General features: G+C 36.4%; 1 protein-coding gene across 1 annotated transcript in view; it reads right to left on the reverse strand.

Annotated features, from left to right (window-relative positions):
* hephl1b (hephaestin-like 1b) overlaps positions 1-21,912 on the reverse strand; it is a 54,332-nt gene that overhangs the window by 1,527 nt on the left and 30,893 nt on the right. The window contains exons 9-19 of the mRNA XM_061740626.1: positions 20,280-20,485; positions 19,216-19,360; positions 18,277-18,489; positions 13,242-13,458; positions 11,585-11,724; positions 8,906-9,031; positions 8,721-8,827; positions 7,061-7,301; positions 4,343-4,482; positions 3,246-3,399; positions 3,139-3,153 (exon numbers count right to left, since the gene is read on the reverse strand). Coding sequence (XP_061596610.1) covers positions 3,139-3,153; positions 3,246-3,399; positions 4,343-4,482; positions 7,061-7,301; positions 8,721-8,827; positions 8,906-9,031; positions 11,585-11,724; positions 13,242-13,458; positions 18,277-18,489; positions 19,216-19,360; positions 20,280-20,485 — 1,704 coding nt within the window. The remainder of the gene's footprint in view (positions 1-3,138; positions 3,154-3,245; positions 3,400-4,342; positions 4,483-7,060; positions 7,302-8,720; positions 8,828-8,905; positions 9,032-11,584; positions 11,725-13,241; positions 13,459-18,276; positions 18,490-19,215; positions 19,361-20,279; positions 20,486-21,912) is intronic.

A 21,912-nucleotide genomic window follows, 5' to 3' on the forward strand; every position in this document is an offset into this window, starting at 1 on the left:
CTCTGAAACACATGTTAATGCTCAATAGTACACATATATGCTTCTTTAATATATTTGCATTATACTAAGATGCATTCATTTTCAATGGCTTTTGTCCTTAATGGCTTTTTTCCCCCTTACATTACTTTTACTTTTATACTTTAAGTAGTTTTGAAACCAGTACTTTTATACTTTTACTTGAGTAAAAAACTTGAGTTGATACTTCAACTTCTACAGGAGTATTTTTAAACTCTAGTATCTATACTTCTACCTGAGTAATGAATGTGAATACTGAAGACACCTCTGCTTATTTCAAAACCCGAAGACCCGAACAGATGTAAAAAATCCCTGTGTATCTGTCAAAGGGGTGAAAATCTGGAACAACTGTCCTGGAAATATCAAATCATGTTGTACACTATTCAATACTTTATACTAATTTCTCATTATGGTATGGAAAATTAAGTTTGCCAACTTCTGTACTGTTATATTTTGGGTTTTGCACAATGCACTATTTTTTATTTTTGCTATGATGGGAAATGTAAGTTATTTTGGTGTTTTGAGCTCTGTGCCTTTCTTTATTTTGAAAGGATATTTGAGTTTACTGATAATTAATTTCAAAGTCTTGAGCTTTGCTCTTTAGTATTTGCTGTAACCGATGTAAGGTACCAGTAAAAGGGGGAGGTATATATAAGCCTTGTTTCTACCTACACCCTTTCATTTACAAATGTACCGAAATAAACATTAATTCACAAAAGTAGCATCTTTTTAAAGAATGAGACTGTTTCTCAGCAGAGTCACACGGATTCCTGACCCAGATGATAATAAGTTCCTTTACCCAACGCTCGCTGAGCAAAGATAGATAAGACTTTCAGAAACATTCCACGTGCGTTACACAACGGCACAGTCGCACGTTTGACCCGGCAACAGAAATGAATGGTGCTGTGTGTCGGCGACAAACCCAAATAATGAAAATATCAACGGCCCCAGAGAAATATTCAGAATTTCAGCAGATTCAGTGTTGTCAGATGGTTTCCATTTGATATGAACAACTCATACGAGTTTGGAAAAATGACCGTTTTTATTATTCTGCTCTAGAACCACAATCGATGTGAAGTAAATCAACCAAGTTGTGATCCGAGTGCCGACGTTCAGCTGTAATCTAAGGGGTTTCACAAAAATACGCTATTAAAATCATTGTGGCTCAGAAATATTAGAACTGTTTACTAAAAAGAGAAGTTAGTGGCCGGTTAGTTGGCCTGCTGGTCCATTGGCTTGTTATTTCAAGACAAATAGAGTAAATAAAAGGTCCGCGGATGAAGAAAACCCTTCAAATACAGTTATTTACTTTTAAGGATATTAAAAGTCATGTTAATTTAAGTGATCATATTTTTGAGCAATTTCACAAATGAATGCTGATGATCTGTTTCCCTTCAGCTTATGTTTCCTTTCCATGACATCATTAAAGCGTTGATCATTCATTCGTTGTGAACTTTAAGACATATATTTTCAATTTTATGTGCATCCACTTGAGTAGATTGAGTGGATTTAAAGTTCTGCCTTAAAAACATCCCTTAAATAGCACTTTTTGTTTAGATTAGATTAGATTCAACTTTATTATCATTGCACACAGTACTGGAGTTGAGGGGGGATGAGGGGGGATGGCATCCCCCCCTGAAATAAAAACGGTCAAAATCAGCGGGAGGCAGTATTATGGTATGGACATGCTACAAATCTGATGCATGGCTCTTCAAAGGTTGATAAAGAATCCAAATAAGCTGCAAAATCAAAGAAATGGATGAATATTATTTAAAATATAAATATATATTGAAATGAATATTCTTAAATGGCCAGGTCGGTGGCCTGATCCCGACCCGGCAGATCAGCTCTTCAGGTTCTAGAGACTAAACTGAAGGCAGATCTGCCCCAACCAACCAAGCGTCAGCTGGAGGAAGATGCAGTGGAGGCTGAAACATCTCCAGGTAGGAGGGTCAGCATCCGTCTGACTCCAGACTCCAGGCAGGGAGGGACGGCAAAAGGATTTTCATTCAAGTCTCAAAAATAACAGTTCGTATTTAAAATTCCAAATACTTGTGGGAGTTGTGTGACGCACTTTGTATGTCACACAACTTGGATACTCTCAGTACCATAATATCACCATCGCTGGTCTTTTTATTATTGTAATATGCATTTTTTTTTCTTAATCTTAAGTCACTTTAGCATTTAAAAGCCATACTTATTTTAAATGCTCCTAAATCTATTTTGCTACTATGTAAGTTTTATGTTTGTTCCCCTGTTCGACTGAATTTTTTTAATGTTTTCTGTGGGGACTGCGGGTGGAAACTAGTGTTTCTGCTAAAATCCGGTGTATTTACACTGCTAAATGTAGTGTTCATTAATATGCATTGTCTCGTCTAAATAAACTTTGATTTGGATGTAATTCTTAAATGCTTAATACCGTATTTTCCTAAAACCTCTTTATATTAATGCTGAAAGCCTTTTATTGCACATCTATCGTTGTGGCGCATAAAGGTGGATATAGGAAAAGTCTTAAACTAATAAAAAATCCTAATATTCTGTGATAACCTCCAGTGTTACTCATGATCCCAAGTCTGCAAGTAATTTCTTTGTGTAGTTTAATGCTTTTAAGACGTTTACAACAGGAATTATAAAGATTAAATAACGGAAGACACTTAGCCAAAACAATGCATCTTGAGTTGTATTATACGTACAGTATTTGTGTATCTATATCTCTATTAATATATATATTGATTTATAGTTATATGTAGATATGTCGATATATAGATTTATAGTTATTTTTATGTATATAATTGGAAGTAAATATATGAACCAGTATATATAGCATATCTACTCTTATATAGTTATTCAAGTGTATTATTATACCATTGCTGTCTATTGTTCTCTATTATATTGTAGTATTATAGTAAAGTAATGATAATGTAATACTATGCATTATAAATACTTCTATTATTACATACATACATATAGCACAACTAAATGATGGGCGTTTGTTTTGTTTTATTTGCTTTGATTTGTTTTGATTTTGTTTTGATATTTGTATTCTGTTTTTTTACATTTTTGGACTCTTTTTTTAACTTGCATGTTCGAAATAAAATCAAATCAAATCAAATCTTATCTTACCTCGTGAGGAACTCTCTGGAATGGAAGAAGACACAAAGAGAGATAAGTTATAAGTTATTCAGTGTATCTGGAGTGAGTGAAAGCTTCATAATGAGCCGCAGAGACACCTTGGATGGTGAACGTGGTCTCCATGCCGGCGTGGATGTGGTCGGTCACGTGGCAGTGGAGCAGCCACGTCCCCGGGTTCCCCGCCACCATCTCCACGGTCTGGAAGGTCCCGGGGAAGAGGTCAAACACGTCAGCGCGGTGCACCCGGTCCGTCTGCCAGGCCGTGCAGAAGAGGAACAGAGAAGAGGAAACATAAACTCAAGCCCAGGAACTTCCCTTATTTGACAACTGAGATTTGAAAGTAGGAGAAGTACGGAAGAGTATTAGGGCCATGCAAGAGAAAAAATGTGTGAGAGGGGAAGATTTTTTTTTATTATGCACTTCGAGAAAAAAGTTGATATGTTGAGAAAAAAGTCGAAATGTCGAGATTAATGTTGAAATACAATTTCGAGAAAAAAAGTCGAAATTATTTTTTTCTCAACATTTTAAGTTTATGCACGAAATTTTGACTTTTTTCTCAATATTTCGACTTTTTTCTCAAAATTGTACTTTAACATTAATCTCGACTTTTCAACTTTTTTCTCAACATTTCGACTTTTTTCTCGACATTTCATCTTTTTTCTCAAAATTTTGACTTTTTTCTCAACATTTTAACTTTATTCACGAAATTTTGACTTTTTTCTCAACATTTCGACTTTTTTCTCATCATTTCGACTTTTTTCTCAAAATTGTACTTCAACATTAATCTCGACTTTTTGACTTTTTTCTCAACATTTCGACTTTTTTCTCAACATTTCGACTTTTTTCTCAAAATTTCGACTTTTTTCTCGACATTTCGACTTTTTTCTCGACATTTCGACTTTTTTCTCCAAGTGCATAATGAAAAAAAAATCTTCCTCCTCTTCCTTCCTCTTTCTCAAAATTTCGACTTTTTTCTCAACATTTTAACTTTATCCACGAAATTTTGACTTTTTTCTCAACATTTCGACTTTTTTCTCATCATTTCGACTTTTTTCTCGACATTTCGACTTTTTTCTCGACATTTCGACTTTTTTCTCCAAGTGCATAATGAAAAAAAATCTTCCTCCTCTAAAATATATATATTTTTTCTCCTGCCTGGCCCTAATACTCTTCCGTAGAGAAGAGAGGAACCGACCTTGTATGTGAAGGTCTCGGCGTGGAAGTGGACCGTGTGCATGTCCACCTCGTTCCCCATCCCTAGTAAATACCAGTCCACCTTCTGGCCTTGTGTCATGACCAGGCCGTGCAGGTTCCCGTACAGTTTACCGTTGATCCCTGTGGGAGACCAAGCCGCCGCCAGGAAGAGGAAGAACAACACAAACATCAGCTTTATTAGACTCTAACGAGCAGATGGAGACTATCAGACCAGCAGCTCCCTGGACTTTCAGCTGATACAGATGTGAGCAGGGGTTTCCCAAAACAAGAACTAAAGAAATCAGGATATTGCATAAAATATAATGAAAAGATGGAAAATCCTCCTTAACATTTTTAAAAAGAGGCTCAAAACCTTCAGCTTATATGTAACTGAATTTTATCTATTTTATTAGTGTGGTTTAGTTTATTTCTTATCATGGACTTATTCTTTTATCTTAACTTTTTAGGTTTATTTTAATGTTGTTTTTACTGTAAAGATGGAAAATCCTCCGTAACATTTTTGACATTTTAAAAAAGCGGCTCAAGACCTTCCTTTTTAGTTCAGCTTATAACTGAATTGTTTTCTAGTTATTTCTTATTATTTTGACTACTTATTTTTCAATTAATTTTATCATGGACTTATTCTTTTATTTTTGTATATATGCATTTTTAATATATACTATATATCATATATATATTTTAATATATCATGTATATTTATTTTATTATGTATATATATATATATATATATATATATATATATTTATTCATTTTTTCTATATATATTTTTTTTTCTATATATATATATATATATATATATATATATATATATATAATTTTTTTTTTGACTTTTTTAATTTTTATTTATTTATGAAAAGCACTTTGTGTTACTATTGTATGAAAAATGCTGAATAAATAAAGTTTGATTTGATTTGAAAAACACTGTACAAAGGCAACACGTCAGGAGTTTAAAGTGAGACATTTTTAAGACCTTCCTTGTAACTTGACGCCGTCGTGTTTTCCACAGAGTTGCATCACATCTTCTTTGACAACAATCCATCACGATCCCCCGGGACCAGTTTCTTCGGTTTTAAAAACATGTTTTCCCTCAAAAACTCTCTTGGGATCAGATTTCAGCCTCATTTCTGCCTCCTTGGTGTTTTCTTTTTACAGAAGTGGACCCTGAGGGGCCGGTTTGACGCCCAGACGGGTCGTATCATCTCCACCTCGACCTCCTTTGAGCTTTGAGCTACTTTAATTTCTGCTGAAAAAGTGTGAAAAGTGTGAAAAGTGCTGCAAAAACATAGCTGTTTTTTTTTGTTTCTTTTGCCAACAGAAGGAACTGGAGACCCTGACAGCGAGACAATGCTTCCTAAAAGTAATTACCGGTAACCGTTTCTTTTAAATCAAATCCATATAACATATAGACATAGTCTAGATATGTTATATGTGGATATATTGAGTTGTATTATACGTACAGTATTTGTGTATCTATATCTCTATTAATACATATTGATTTATATTTATGTGTAGATATATAGATTTATACCGTATTTTCCGCACTATAAGGCGCATCGCATTATAAGGCGCACTAAATATCTGGTAAAATACCGTACTATAGGGGCTGGGGTTGAGTTACGTATCTACCTGATGGAGCTGCGCTACAGGAAATGCTACAAAATCCTACAGCAAATGCAAAAAAGAAAAACAAGAAGAAAAGTACCGTATGTCAAACTTTATTAACAAAATAAAAACCAGCTTTGCTCCGTCTCGTCAAAGTCGCCATTATGCGAGTCAGCGTCGCTGCTGTTGTCTTGAACGTCTGTGACGATTCCTGACGTTTTTAGAGCCATTACTTCACCAACACCAACTACATTACCCACAATCCCCCTGACTACAGTAACAGAAATTACCGTAATGATCATATATAAGGCGCACTGTCGGTTTTTGAGAAAATTAAAGGCTTTTAGGTGCGCCTTATAGTGCAGAACATTTTTATGTATATAATTGGAGGTAAATATATGAACCAGTGTATATATATAGCATATCTACTCTTATATACTAATTCAATTATATTGTTATACCATTGCTGTCTATTGTTCTCTATTATATTGTAGTATTATAGTAAAGTAATGATAATGTAATACTATGCATTATAATTACTTCTATTAGTACATACATACATACATACATAGTAGCACAAATAAATGCTGGGCATTTGTTTTGTTTTCTTTTGTTTGCCTTGATTTGTTTCATTTTGACTATATTTAATTATACATATAATTGAGTATTATATCACTGTATAGAACAGTTATTGAAACTCGTGTTGCTATATGTAAGAATGTTAGAAGAATGTACTGTATGTAAGATTCAGGGGTAGGACTCGATAAGTGGTTACTTCATTCCTATACTCCGTTTTGCGCATGTTGGTGGATCCATGAACTATTATTGAGTTAAGTGTTCTACATACACACACAAATATATATATATATATATATATATATATATATATATATATATATATATATATATATATATATATATATATATATATATATATATATATATATATATATATATTTGTATTCTTTTTTTTTCACTTTTTTGTACGCTTTTTTAACATGCATGCATGAAATAAAATCTTCAAATAAAATCAACATTTTCAAACATGAGTAAACCAAACGTACATCGTGCTGCTTTAGTTTGCAACAGTTCTCACCGTGCATCAGGTTGCTCTCCTCAAAGTCGTCATCGGGCTCAAAGGTTCCTGGGTCTTTGCCCAGATATGTTTTGATGTTGTCGTCCAAGTACCACGACTCATTTTCATTAAACACCATGAAGAGCAGAGCAAACTCCTGCTCGATGTCGGTCCTCTGCCTGTCGGGGCCCCGGCCCCGGCCCCGGCCCAGAGTCCCCGGCCTGCAGACGACCAGCGGGCCCAGGAGGCCGCTGTACAGATCCTGCACGGAAACACGGGAACAGGTTACACCACAAACGCTCGGACGGACCCGTCGGTCAGGAATGTGGTGTGTAGGGTCGCCAACGCCCTGAAAAATGCATAAGGGACACCTCATCGGCCGGGCCGGCCAACCCGGTTCCCTTCACCCTTCCTGGCATGGTGAATTTTTTCAGCCCCTTTTTTTGTGAGTGAAACGATTTTTTTTTACGATTTGACCTGAATTGAATTAGATGCATATTTTTGAAAACAAATTACGACTTTATTCTCATAATATTACGACTTTATTCTCATATTATTATGACTTTATTCTCGTAATTTCCAATTTTATTTTGTCTTAGTTTGGCCCTAATATAAGTCCCAATCCTCCCCTACTCCTACTTTTCAGCATTTCCCCTAAATTTTGCGCGTTCCCGTGAGGGTAGTGGTGTCCCAATTCCTCTTTGCATCTAGGGGTAGTTGCCAAAACGAGGGCTAGTGTGTATGAATCTGGCCCTTCAGAGTGAGGGTTTTCAGATACTGACTCGCTGACCGAGGGCATCATTTGCAGACTGAATCAAACAAAAAACATGGCGGACATTTCTTATTTTTTAGTGAATAAAATCAATATTTTGAGTTAGTTTCTGCATAAAAATGCGTTTTGATTACATTTCTAGCGAGAAATATATATTTTACTTTCATAATATTCACTCAGTGAATGTACATAATCACTCGTTTGCCCGTTGTTGCGAAATCTTTTCAGATCTCGCCAGAATAGAGAGCCTACGTCGATTTAACACAGAACCATAAATCAGCTCCCGAGCCGGCAGGCTGTTCTCATCCCTGAAAACATCAGATCAAATTTCTTAACAGGCGTTATTTGGATAAACTGAGCCCAGGTTGGGGATCTTAACGGTTACTTTTACGCCTGAAAAAATATTAAAACTTAATAAAGTGGCATATTAACAGCGCTACAGCGGAAATTAAAACAGCTTTTATCTCTGGGCTTCCTGATATGGTGTGATGTATGTGCAAACGTAACTACGCAGTCGCTTACGTACCCGAACGTAAACCACGCAGTGACGTAGCGAGTGGTGTCCCAATCCCTAGGGAACATTACAAGGACCCTACTCATTTTTAGGGCTAGTGGTAGAAAGTAGGGGTGTATTGGGATTGGCCCTTTATCGTACAAAGGACATGACTGTAGCTACAGTTGTAGTAAAATAGAAAAAAAATAACTTATGAACTCAACAGCTCAATGCCATTTTCCATTGGCATTTTCGGACTATTTTTTGACTCTCACAGTAATACGGGACAAAGTACGTCCCTTTTCAGCTCAATACGGGATGCGTACTTTAGTTTATAAATACGGGACGATTCTGTTTTTCAGGGGACGGTTGGCAACCCTAGTGTAGTGACGGATGCTCTTCCTCCAGGGCCGTACCTTGATGAAGTGGACGGTGGAGTGATAGGCGTAGCTGATGCAGGTGGGGTCTGAGACCCCCGGCCCCGAGCTCTCAGGAACGTCCCACGTCAGCTCAATAATCTTGCCTGAAGACGAAAGAAAAGATGAATAAATACAATTCCCTTGCTCATCATTGGCGGTATAATGACTGATCTTCCTCTCACCGGGTTGAGCAGGAACGTGAGCTCCACTAGCTCGGACTCCGTGAGCGCTGATCGAGTATGGCCGGCTGGCTTTGTTCTTGAACGTGATCACGATCTGCTCTCCCACCTCTCCTTTGATTATCGGGCCTTCGGGGGGCGATAGGGAATGAAAATCACCCTCAGTTTGATCTGATGACAAATCAACATCAACAACTCTCCAGGGGAGACCTGGAGCTAGACTTGTTAGACTAACTGACCTGGGACTTTTATCTGCACATTAGGAATGGGTGATATTTTACCGTTTACGATAAACCGTCAAAACAATTCCCCACGGTAAGAATTTGTATCTCATGGTAAAAACTATAAATTGAGGAAATGAGCCAGAAAGAAAGAAAGAAAGAAAGAAAGAAAGAAAGAAAGAAAGAAATGAGCCTGAAAGAAAGAAAGAAGGAAAGAAAGAAGGAAAGAAATGAGCCTGAAAGAAAGAAAGAAAGAAAGAAAGAAAGAAAGAAAGAAAGAAAGAAAGAAAGAAAGAAAGAAAGAAAGAAAGAAATGAGCCTGAAAGAAAGAAAGAAAGAAGGAAAGAAAGAAAGAAAGAAAGAAAGAAAGAAAGAAAGAAAGAAAGAAAGAAAGAAAGAAAGAAAGAAAGAAAGAAAGAAAGAAAGAAAGAAAGAAAGAAAGAAAGAAAGAAAGAAAGAAAGAAAGAAAGAAAGAAAGAAAGAAAGAAATATTCCCATTGATGACACTTTTTGTATTGGTATTTTTTTTCATCGTCATTTTTATCGTTATTGGGATAAATGCCAGAAATTATTGTGATACATTTTTTAGTCCATACCGCCAATCCCCACTGCACATGATGCACTTTCACACATCGACTATTGCCTATCTAGCTGGCATGTTCCACAGCATTCAAGCCGATTGAAATCCTTTATAACCCTGGAGAACCCTGGAGAGCTCCATCAGTGACCGGCTTCGTCACCCGCGATGCACCACTGCGAGGCATCGCAGGTCCTTCCTCCCCGCTGCCATCAGACTTACAACCAGGACTGCTCTCAGAAGCTAACGGACAATAACTTATGCAATAACATAAGATGTGCAATATCATATGTGCAATATCTGCCAGTCTACCTCACACACACTCTACCTGCTTTTTTTGCACTGTTTCTTTTCTTTCAGTCTACTGTATATACTGCTCATATTTCTGTAATTATACCCCCACTGAGTTTCCCCACTGAGGGAGAAAATAAAGGATTATCTTATCTTATCTTATCTCATCTTATCTTATCTTATAAAAAAGGACTAAACATCTTAGACAAAAAAAACACATTAATTTCTAGGGAAGAGTATTAGGGCCAGGCAGGAGAAAAATAAAAATAATATTTTAGAGGAGGAAGATTTTTTTTTTCATTATGCATTTCGAGAAAAAAGTCGAAATGTCCAGAAAAAAGTCGAAATGTCGAGAAAAAAGTGGAAAAAAAGTCGAAATGCTGAGAAAAAAGTTGAAATGTGAAGAATAATGTTGCATTACAATTTCGAGAAAAAAGTCGAAATGTATTTCAACTTTATTCTCGAAATTCTGACTTTATTCACGAAATTTTGACTTTATACATGAATTTTTGACTATTCCAGAAATTGTATTTCAACATTATTCTCGACATTTCGACTTTTTTCTCGAAGTGCACAGTAAAAAAAAAATCTTCCCCTCTCAAATATTTTTTCTCCTGCCTGGCCCTAATACTCTTCCATACATTTTATACTTGTAATATCTAAAAAAAACATACATTTTTAAGCCTCCAAAATTTCAAAACCCTCAGATATGCCAGCACGGTGTACAAACCGCTTCATGGTTTTGCACCAGCGCCGCTGAAAGAGGAAGGAAATCTGTGGGTGTATGAAACTCGGCGTGTGATAGAGGTGACTGAGATACAACATAGAAGAACCACCTTTGGGATGAATGTTTATCTGTTGTAGGAGGGAAAATAAATCTACAATAAGGGATTGTCCCTCATACTCTTCCTTTAAGGGAAATCTCAAGGAATGGCTTTAAACGTCTCAAATTTGTGCGTTCATTAATTGTTTTTTTGTATTAACAATTGCAGTGTTCTGCGATTTTTAATTGTTGTTTTGTGTATCGTGTAATGTTGATTGTATCTTTTTACTAAGTCTTGCAGGGGGAGTGCCAACGCAAATTAGTCTTTTGGCTCTAATTACTGTTTTTAAAATTGTAAAATGACTGTTTACTGAAGTGTACTCCTAAATTAAATACTTACCTGCTGTACTACTGCCCTTATTTTTAAACAACTTGTGCTTTTTATCATTTTACCTCTTTTCTTATCATTTTATTTCTTATTATTTGACCTCTTTTCTTATCATTTTATTTGTTATTTACTGTTTAATTGTGTCTTGCTGCTTTTAGTGTTGATGTAAAGCACTTTGAATTACCTTGTGTTGAATTGTGCTATACAGATAAATAAACTTGCCTTGCCTAAAATGTTTATCATTGTACGATGTCCCTCTACACAAAATAAATAAAGTGAAATGAATGAATGAACTTTAGCAAACTACCAGCAACTACCAGCAATTCATATTTTTTGGACCAGCAGTGTGTTTATATTTATTTATTTATTGCATGTCAACTCTGTTTTTCTGTTCGTCTTCCTCTTTTTAAATGTCATGAGCTGTTTGATTTTCCTCACTTACCCAGAATGCCCAGGTGCTGCTGGCGGGCCGGCCGTTTCTTCTGCCGGGTGAAGGAGTCGTCGGTGTATTCTCTGTACACCACCTTCTTATAGCGGGAGCCGATCCTGGTCCCGCCTCTGCCCACAAAGATCTCGCCCGGACTGGGAGACACGGGGGGGATTAGCTTCGGTTAACAAACAGTAATAAGTCCCACTAATCACAGGCTTCATCATCATCCCAACGTGGTGTTATAGCACATGAAACTACATTTCTTGGGGTAATTATAGATGTCAAGATTTGCTGGAAATCTCATATTAAACACAATCACAACAAAGTATCTAGAGGCATCTCAGTTCTGGCAAAAACAAAGCAATTTCTGGATAATAAATCACTCTTCTGTTCTGTTCCCTGGTTTTGCCTTATTTAAGTTACTGTTTAGAGGTTTGGGGGAAATACGTATAAAAGTTCACTGCAACCGCTATTCACACTGCAGAAAAGAGCCATCAGGATAATTCATAATGGTGGTTTTCGTGAACACACCAATTCATTATTCTTCAATTCTAAAATAATCAAATTTTTTTGACATAGTGGAATTCCAAACAGCACAATTCATGTATAAAGCTAGGAACAACGTATTACCATCTCACCTACAGGAAATGTTTTATGACAGAGAGGAGAGGTGTAATTTAAGGAGAACTCGCAGAACACGAACAACAATGAAAAGATTTACTATATCAGTCAGTGGAGTTAAACTATGGAACAGGATGGATTCAGAATTAAAACAATGTCCAAACCAAATTAACCAGTTTAAAAACAAATCTAAAAACAACACTATTGGGTGAAGGGGTAGATTTGTATATATATATATATATATATATATATATATATATATATATATATATATATATATATATATATATATATATATATATATATATGTGTATGTGTATGTGTATATGTATGTATGTATGTGGAGCAGATGGAGTTAATTTAGAGATAGTATGGTGTAAATACGTATATTTCTATAAATATTTATATGGGCATGTGTGTACAAATATATAGAAATATGTGTATGTATGTATAGGTATTTGTGCGAGTATAATTATAGTATAGTTAGTTATTATAAATAATGATTAGTGAATGGGGGTAGGATTAAATAAGTTTACACTTCTTCCTACTCCTTTTTGCACATGTAAATTAAGATATTAAGGGCCAAATCGACAAAAGGATTGCGCGGCTTTTGCGGCCGCTAAACCGGTGCAAATGACACAAAAAGAGAGCGTCTAATTCACAAAGCACCCGCAAAGGGGGAATTGCTCCACAAACTGCGCTGCCAAGCAAATATTGGCAGTCTGCGCCGGTGCCATTTGCATGCATGTAAATTATTCATACATTCAGCGCAAAATTGCCCCCTTTCTATGCAAATAAGCCTCATTGCAAAAACCGTCTAATTCACAAAGGCCAGCGCTATTTGCCACACGCAAAAATAGTGGAGCAAATACTGTCTTTTCGGCGGAAATGCGGGCGCAATCTATTCTTTGTGGATTTGGCCCTAAGTGTTAAAGGATGAAACTCTTTGTTTTGTTGTTTTTTTGTTTGCTTTGTTTTGTTTTCTTGTCTTCTATTTTAATTGTAGTGTTTTACATGTATAAAAATCAAATCAAATCCAGACCCCCACCTGTCCTCCGGCAGGCTGTGGTGCTTCTCCAGCTCCCAGCGTCTCTCGGGGGAGTAATCCCACTCCACCTCCTCTGCGCTGATGAAGTACTGGACGATGTTTGCCGGCTCGGCGTCCGTGCGGTTCACTTTCTTGTCCGGGCACAAGTTGACCGTGTAATGTTGCCTCATGCCGGCGGAGTAGTGGTCCGTCGTCCGGCAGCTCACCTCGTACACGCCTGGAACAGACACATGGGGAAACATGAGGGATGTGCAACTTTGATTTGATTTGATTTTGATTTGTCTCAAACATGCACAAGCATAAGACAAAGTATATATAATAAAATATGTATAAAAAAAAAGCACATTACGATGAAGTGCATGTTCGTGAAGGAGCAGAAGGAAGCAAAGCTAAAAAGTATATAATACAATTATATATAAAATACAATTACACACATATATACATTATATATATATATATATATATATATATATATATATATATATATATATATATATATATATACATACAGGACTGTCTCTGAAAATTAGAATATTGTAAATGGTAAAAATGGTAAATGTCTTACACTTATATAGCGCTTTCCAGCTGTGCTCCTACAGCCCCAAGAAAACTCAAATATCCTATCTCAAAAAATTTGAATATTCTGGAAATCTTAATCTTAAACTGTAAACCATAATCAGCAATATTAAAATAATAAAAGGCTTGCAATATTTCAGTTGATTTGTAATGAATCCAGAATGTATGACATTTTTGCACTACAAAAAATAAAGGACTTTATTACAATATTCTAATTTTCTGAGACAGTCCTATATATATATATATATATATATATATATATATATATATATATATATATATATATATATATATATATATATATATATATATATATATATATATATAATGTATATAATGTATATATGTGTGTAATTGTATTTTATTCATTGAATGAATGAATGAATGAATGAATATATATATATATATATATATATATATATATATATATATATATATATATACATACATATATATACACACACACGTTCATACAAAATTCAATTCCATAAGAATATTCATAATCCATAAATCAATGCAATCTAAAAAATTCAGAACATTTAACTTTAATATGAATTTATATAAATAAAATCCACATTACAAACATGATAACTAAATAAAATCCTGTCTAAAAAAAAATAAATAAAATTAGCTGTCCAGTCCTTTGTAGCTGCCAAGAGTGTTTGTTTATACTTATTTTTAAATGGTTTTGAGTGAATGCACATTTTCACGTCCTCATCTAGTTTGTTCCACAGTTTTACACCACAGACAGATCAGTACATACTTTTCACAGTTAAATGGATGGTAAGCTGTTTAAAATTACGATTTCCTGTCTAACCACGAACATTATTTGGATGTTGCTTGGTAACAATTTTTTTCCAGACTTTAAACATAATCTGACCCGTTTTAATTTTAACTAAGTCCCAGAATTTTAAAATACCCGATTTTAAAAACAAAGGATTTGTATGAGCACGGTACCCAGCACGATGAACCTTCTGATTCTTTTTGTAAAGTGCAAATCTTTTGTAAAGTGCTTTTATATTTATTCCCTCATACCTCAAACTTCTCTTTTCACTTCAGGAAACTCACACTGCACAAGAAACTGTTTGGTGGTTTCAAGGATCGCTTCCCTTTTCTGCTTTTCACAATGTTCCTATTTCTAAATTTAAGTAAGTGAAAGTGACACTTAATAGTTCATTGTAGAATTATTTACTGCTTTACAATGTGCTGCATTCATAAGGTTTATAACAGTCATATATATGTCAGCTTATAAAGGTTTATAGGTCTTAATGCTTTGTTGGTTGCCTTGTATTAAATTAATAAAAACCCACAATCGCAAATGAAATAACTTGAAAGTAAAACTGTGATTCATTTACTAAGATTTGAGGAAGGAAAATTGAACATTCCTTTAGAAATTTAGTTCAAAATAATCCTTAAAGAAAACAAAATAATGCAATCAACTTTATCACATTAGCTAGTATCCTAGTATCACTTCAATATTCAGCTGCAGAACCTTTGAGGCAACCGTTTCAATCGAGCGACTGCTGTGTCTCTCACTGAGACTTCTGCCCCCGTAGACGGGTATTTTCTTCCACTCCCAGTACTGGAGTTGTAAAAAAAATCAGGGGGGATGGTGGATTTGATCATATGGGGACAGATAATTTGTGCTGATTACAAATAATATAATATATTACAAATAATAGCAGTGACCAAAACACCTGCAGAAATACTGCAGGAATGACATAGCAGCAGTTAAATGCAGCCTTCTGTAAGCTTTAAATATCCACTGGGCTTACATCAAATACATCAAAACACAACAATAAAAAACACTTTTCTGAACTTATCAATATGACTCTGTCCTTCACAGGATAAGTAACATGGATCACTGCAAAAACTCAAAATCTTAACAAGAATATTTGTCTTATTTCTAGTTAAAATGTCTCATTTTAGTAAAAAAAATTCTCATTACACTTAAAACAAGACTCATCACTGGAAAAAACAACAATTTTCACCTGTTTCAAGTAGATTTTCACTTGAAATAAGTAGAAAAATCTGTCAGTGGAGCAAGATGTTTTTGCTTGTAATAAGAAGATAAATCTTTTAGATAGATTTTCCTACTTATTTCAAGTGAAAATTTACTTAAAACAGGTGAAAATTGTCAAATAAGTTATTTTTCTGGTGATGACTCTAAATGTTGAAATAGCAGTAAAACCACATTCATTGATGAAATGACATAAGGGATGGAAAGGAGGGATGGCAGTTTTACAGGGGGGGATGATTTGGACCGTTTTTATTTCAGGGGGGATGCCATCCCCCCTCATCCCCCCTCATCCCCCCATCAACTCCAGTACTGCCTGCAACTGAGATCAGTCTTTCTGACACTGGGCAGCACGTTTTGCTCCCAAAGGCCTTGATAGTCCTGAGATTTCATCGTACCCTGCACAGATTCACGACGCCATGTCCTGATCCTCAGAACAAAACCGAAACCTCCCCCGTGTTTCACAGTACGTTCAGCGTTTGCTTCAAACATTCAGTATATATAGTTTGAATAAACTAGTGCCAACCAATAACAGACATAACCATGACACAAGACAAGCAGGAAACAGTTTCACATCAGCTCTGCTGAACTAACACTCCCAGAAGAGCAGCTGTGCAGAGCTGTTAGAGAGGAACTGGAAAGCAGAAGTAGTTTTACAAACAAACGGAAAAAGATGATTTTAGAAAGGTGTGTGTATAATATCTGACTAATATCTTGACTGTTTTTTGGTTTCATAAGCCGAAGTATTGAGTTGGTGTGAAAACAGGTTTTAACAATCTTTTCCAATTGTAATTAGTAGTCGACACTGTGGTAAATTATTTCAATATTGTAGTTTTTTCCGTGTTACTACCATGTATAATTCTATACTTTTTGTTCTTTTTTTAAATTTTTTATTATGTATATAATTGTGTCCTGTGTGAGGACCCCAGGAATAATAATAGTCATTACTCCCACAACGGAGTGATGGCTAATGGGGATCCTAATGAATAAACAAATAAAAAAATATGATGATAATGATATTTCCAGTTTGCATTTCTCTGCCTCATAGGGAAACATTTTCATAGGAATTTTAAGCACATCTATCAAGGAATATAAGCCTGTCAGCAGTACTCGAGTTGTAAAAAAAAATACAGGGGGGATGGTGGATTTTATCATATGGGGACAGATAATTTGTGCTGATTACAAATAATATAATATATTACAAATAATAGCACTGACCAAAACACCTGCAGAAATACTGCAGGAATGACATAGCAGCAGTTAAATGCAGCCTTCTGTAAGCTTTAAATATCCACTGGGCTTACATCAAATACATCAAAACACAACAATAAAAACACTTTTCTGAACTTATCAATATGACTCTGTCCTTCACAGGATAAGTTAAATGGATCACTGAAATCTCATTACACTTAAAACAAGACTCATCACTGGGAAACACAACAATTTTCACCTGTTTCAAGTAGATTTTCACTTGAAATAAGTAGAAAAATCTGCCAGTGGAACAAGATTTTTTTGCTTGTAATGAGAAGATAAATCTTGTCCCACTGGCAGATTTTTCTACTTATTTCAAGTGAAAATTTACTTAAAACAGGTGAAAATTGTCAAATAAGTTATTTTTCTGGTGTTATTTTTCTGGTGATGACTCTAAATCAGGGGTCAGCAACCCGCGGCTCTAGAGCCGCATGCGGCTCTTTAGCGCCGCCCTAGTGGCTTCTGGAGCTTCTCCAAAAATGTTTTAACTTTTTTTTCCTTTTTTTCTTCTTTTTTTTTCTTTTTTTTTCTTCTCTTTTTTTCCTTTTTTCCCTTTTTTTCTATTCTTTCTTCTTTTTTTTCTTTTTCTATCTTTTTTTCTTCCTTTTTCCTTTCCTTTTTAATCTCGACATTTTGACTTTTTTCATGAAATTTGGACTTTTTTCTCAACATTTCGACTTTTTTCTCAAGATTTTTCTTCAACATTAATCTCGACATTTCGACTTTTTTCTCGAAATTTCGACTTTTTTCTCGACATTTCGACTTTTTTCTCGACATTTCGACTTCTCAAAGTGCATAATGAAAAAAAAATCTTCCCCCAGTTATAACTAATATAGATACATGCAGCATGTGTTGTCTTCATTCTAAGGCTTATACAAGACTTTTATACAAGATTTTTTGCGGCTCCAGACATATTTGTTTTTTGTGTTTTTGGTTCAATATGGCTCTTTCTACATTTTGGGTTGCCGACTCGTGCTCTAAATGTTGAAATAGCAGTAAAACCACATTCATTGATGAAATGACATAAGGGATGGAAAGGGGTGATGGCAGTTTTACAGGGGGGATGATTTTGACCGTTTTTATTTCAGGTGGGGATGCCATCCCCCTCTCATCCCCCTCAACTCCAGTACTTGCTGTCAGACAGATCCCAGATCGTGGATGTTTCCTTCTTTCAGTTTATGGAGGACTAACCTGGACTGTGCGGCTGCATGGCGGCGGCTGCCGTGGTGTGAGGGAACAGGCTGACCGTGTCACGTGTCGTACTCTGTCTCTGGAAGGTATTCCCCTCGAAATAAACCCCGTGGATGTCGGCCTCTGTGCCCAGCCCAAAGGTGTACCACATGACCGTGTCCCCGGCACACATCTCCAGCCCCTGAAGGTTCCCGTACATGAGCCCGTTTACAGCTGGAAGGGAAGAGGAAACCAAGTCAGAGAAATGTGGCCTGTATCTCACAATGACTGGTATGTTAGGAACAGTCTTCCTCAATCTACCTTTGTTCAAGTGCACTGCAAAAACTCAAAATCTTACCAGGAATATTTCTTATTTCTAGTTAAAATGTCTAATTTTAAGTCAAAAAATCTCATTACACTTAAAACAAGACTCATCACCAGAAAAATAACTTGTTATTTGACAATTTTCATCTGTTTCAAGTAAATTTTCCCTTGAAATATGTAGAAAAATTTGCCAGTGGGACAAGATTTATCTTCTCATTACAAGCAAAAAAATCTTGTTCCACTGGCAGATTTTTCTACTTATTTCAAGTGAAAATCTTAGTTAGTTAGTTAGTTAGTGATTTATTCCGAACATGCAAATGATATATAACGTAAATATGAACAAGTAAAACAGAAATAATAATACAAAATGGCCGATCAAGACAATTTTACAAAACAAAACAAAATAAAACAAAAAAACAGCACAGTAATTTCACTTGCAAAAACTACAAAATCTACTTGAAACAGGTGGAAATTGTTTGTTTTTTCCAGTGATGAGTCTTGTTTTAAGTGTAATGAGATTTTCTTTGACTAAAAATGAGACATTTTAACTAGAAATAAGACACATATTCTTCTTAAGATTTTGAGTTTTTGCAGAGTGAGATTCACACACTGAGGTTCGTGAAAGACTCTCATTACCATGCATCTTATTGCTCTCCTCAAAGTCCTCATCAGTCCTCGTCAGGTTGTCAGGGGCAAACATTTCAATATTCTCATCCAAATACCAGCTTAGATTTTCATCCATGACAGAGAAAAGAAGGAAGAACTCCTTATCCACACCCGTCTGTTGAACGACACGCACACAGTCCAGGAAACAGTCAGGATGTGAAGCTATGCAGAGAGAAACTAATGAGACAACTAATGCTATGAGCAGAGCTGGTAGTAACGAGTTACATTTACTCCGTTACATTTATTTGAGTAAATTTTGGGAAATGTTTTACTTTTAGGAGTAGTTTTGAATCACTATACTTTTTACTTTTACTTGAGTAGATTTGTGAAGAAGAAACTGTTCCTCTTACTCCGCTACATTAGGCTACGTTGAGCTGTTACTTTTCTTTTATCCCTTTTATCCACGTACGCGTCAATCTCATGACATCACTGGGTGATTCTTTGGGAAAAATGTTTGTTTTTGCATGTTTTGTCACATATACACAGACTCAAACACACACAGAGTTTCTATGAGTTCATGTTTGTTCTAGTTCTGCCTGGTTAAAAAAGAAAAGTACAAAGGCTTGAAATTTTGTGCTACTTGTGCTTAATTTATTTTTTTATTCTGTTATTTTATTTATTTTATTATTTATTAAAGTACTTGAATTTACTTTAAGCTTATTTTAGTTTTAGCTATTTTTTATTAATTTTAATTTATTTTATTTTTTTATTGATTTAATTTGCCTGAAGATGATTATTTTATACTTTTGTCTGTTTGAATGGTTGTGTTAAAAAAAAAAAACAGACGTTACTCAACAGTTACTCAGTACTTGAGTAGTTTTTTCACCAAGTACTTTTTTACTTTTACTCAAGTCATTATTTGGATGACTACTTTTTACTTCTACTTTAGTCATATTATTCTGAAGTAACAGTACTTTTACTTGAGTACAATTTTTGGCTCCTCTACCCACCTCTGGCTACGATGCTATGAACATTGGATCCAACATTGTGAGTTTCCTGCGTAGGATTGCATGAACAGATTAATAAAACATCACCTGGATTCCGTTGTTCCCCAGCGTTCCTCTCCTGCAGACGAGCAGCGGTCCCACCAGCCCGGAGTTGGTGTCTTGGACGGGATCCGTGGCAGAGTAGTACAGGTAGGGGATGCAGGGGGAGTCGGAGGAAGACGGGCCTTCCAGGACCTGCCAGGTGTAGCTGAAAGTCTCCCCTGGACCAACGTGGGAGCCGGGCTTGTGCACACCTGCAGTGTTGCGGAGAGAGCACTACAATGACTCACATCTGGGTTTCTTTTGTTGTCTTTTATGCTTGAACATTCTGGATTTCCTCTGTCTAACTGAAACATGGCACAAACCCCTGGACTATTTCTCTCTAAATCAGACCACTCCCCCCAACTTCACCTACATTGAAAAAGCTTGCACTGAGGGGCGGTGTTGCAGCAATATATAGAAAGGACATTAAAACAACCTCCATCCCCATTCCCGACATTCCTTCATTTGAACACACTGCCTTCAAACTACCTGGCCCCACTCCTCTTGTCACCGCCGCCTTTTTTACTGATTTTCTGACCCAGCTCTGTTCCATCTCTCCCTCTGTTCTCCTCCTGGGTGATTTCAACTTCCATGTCAATGATGCAAATTGTAAACCTGCTACTGAGTTCCTGGACCTGCTACACTGCCTCAACTTCACTCAACACATCGACTTCCCCACTCACACCAGCGGCCACACCCTGGATCTCGTCTGCTCCTCTGGCCTCACAATTAATCAGCTCTCCAGCTTCAACCTCCACGTGTCTGACCACCTGGCAATCACTATGGACATCAACATCGCCATCCCCATCCCCACTCCCAAAGAATCACGCAAAATATCCTTCCGCAAAATCAAATCCATCTCCCCCTCTGCCCTCTCAGCCTCCCTTGCCACTCAGATGTCCGCCTCCCCTCCCCCGTGACCCGACAACCCCTCAGACCTCGTGGATTACTACAACCATACACTCTCCTCCTGTCTTGATCAGCTGGCTCTCATCAAAACCAAAACAGTCACTTTCACACGCTCAGCACCCTGGTACACCCCTGAACTCCAAGTCGGCCATTTTTAATTTATTGTGTAATTTTGGCGCAATTTATGCCATTCCTTCGGCAATTAATACGGCCCGAACCGTAACGTGCACCCAGGTGTGTTATACCTCAAAATGTGCGTCTTCATCTTGCGACTACGCGCATTACTTTTCTTTTTCAAAAGTGTTACCGTGGCGACGCTAGACGCGAAAAAGCGCGCATCCCCTTCATCTGATTGGTCCATATTTGATAGTTCTCCAAAAGTCACCAAATTTTACATGCAAGCCAGGCTTGGCGATACATTTGATATTTAATGGTTTGCATTAATGGGCGTGGCTTAACGGCTCAACAGCGCCCCCTAGAATACTTTTCTCTGCCATAACTTTTGAATGGTTTGAGAGTCGTGGGTGGTGTCATGGGACTCGGTATAGAGTCCTTGACCATAATTGGTGAAAATTAGCCCCGCCCCTTCTTCTGATTGGTTGTCCCTATTTCCTGCTATAACATTTGAATGGTTTGACATAGGAAGTCGTGGGTGGTATCGTTTCTGATATGCTTATGGGGGGCGGTGGCCGTGAGTGCGAGGGCCCGTTCATCGGTGCTTGCAGCTTTA

Source organism: Cololabis saira, chromosome 14, assembly GCF_033807715.1.
Source record: "Cololabis saira isolate AMF1-May2022 chromosome 14, fColSai1.1, whole genome shotgun sequence".
NCBI lineage: Eukaryota > Metazoa > Chordata > Actinopteri > Beloniformes > Belonidae > Cololabis > Cololabis saira.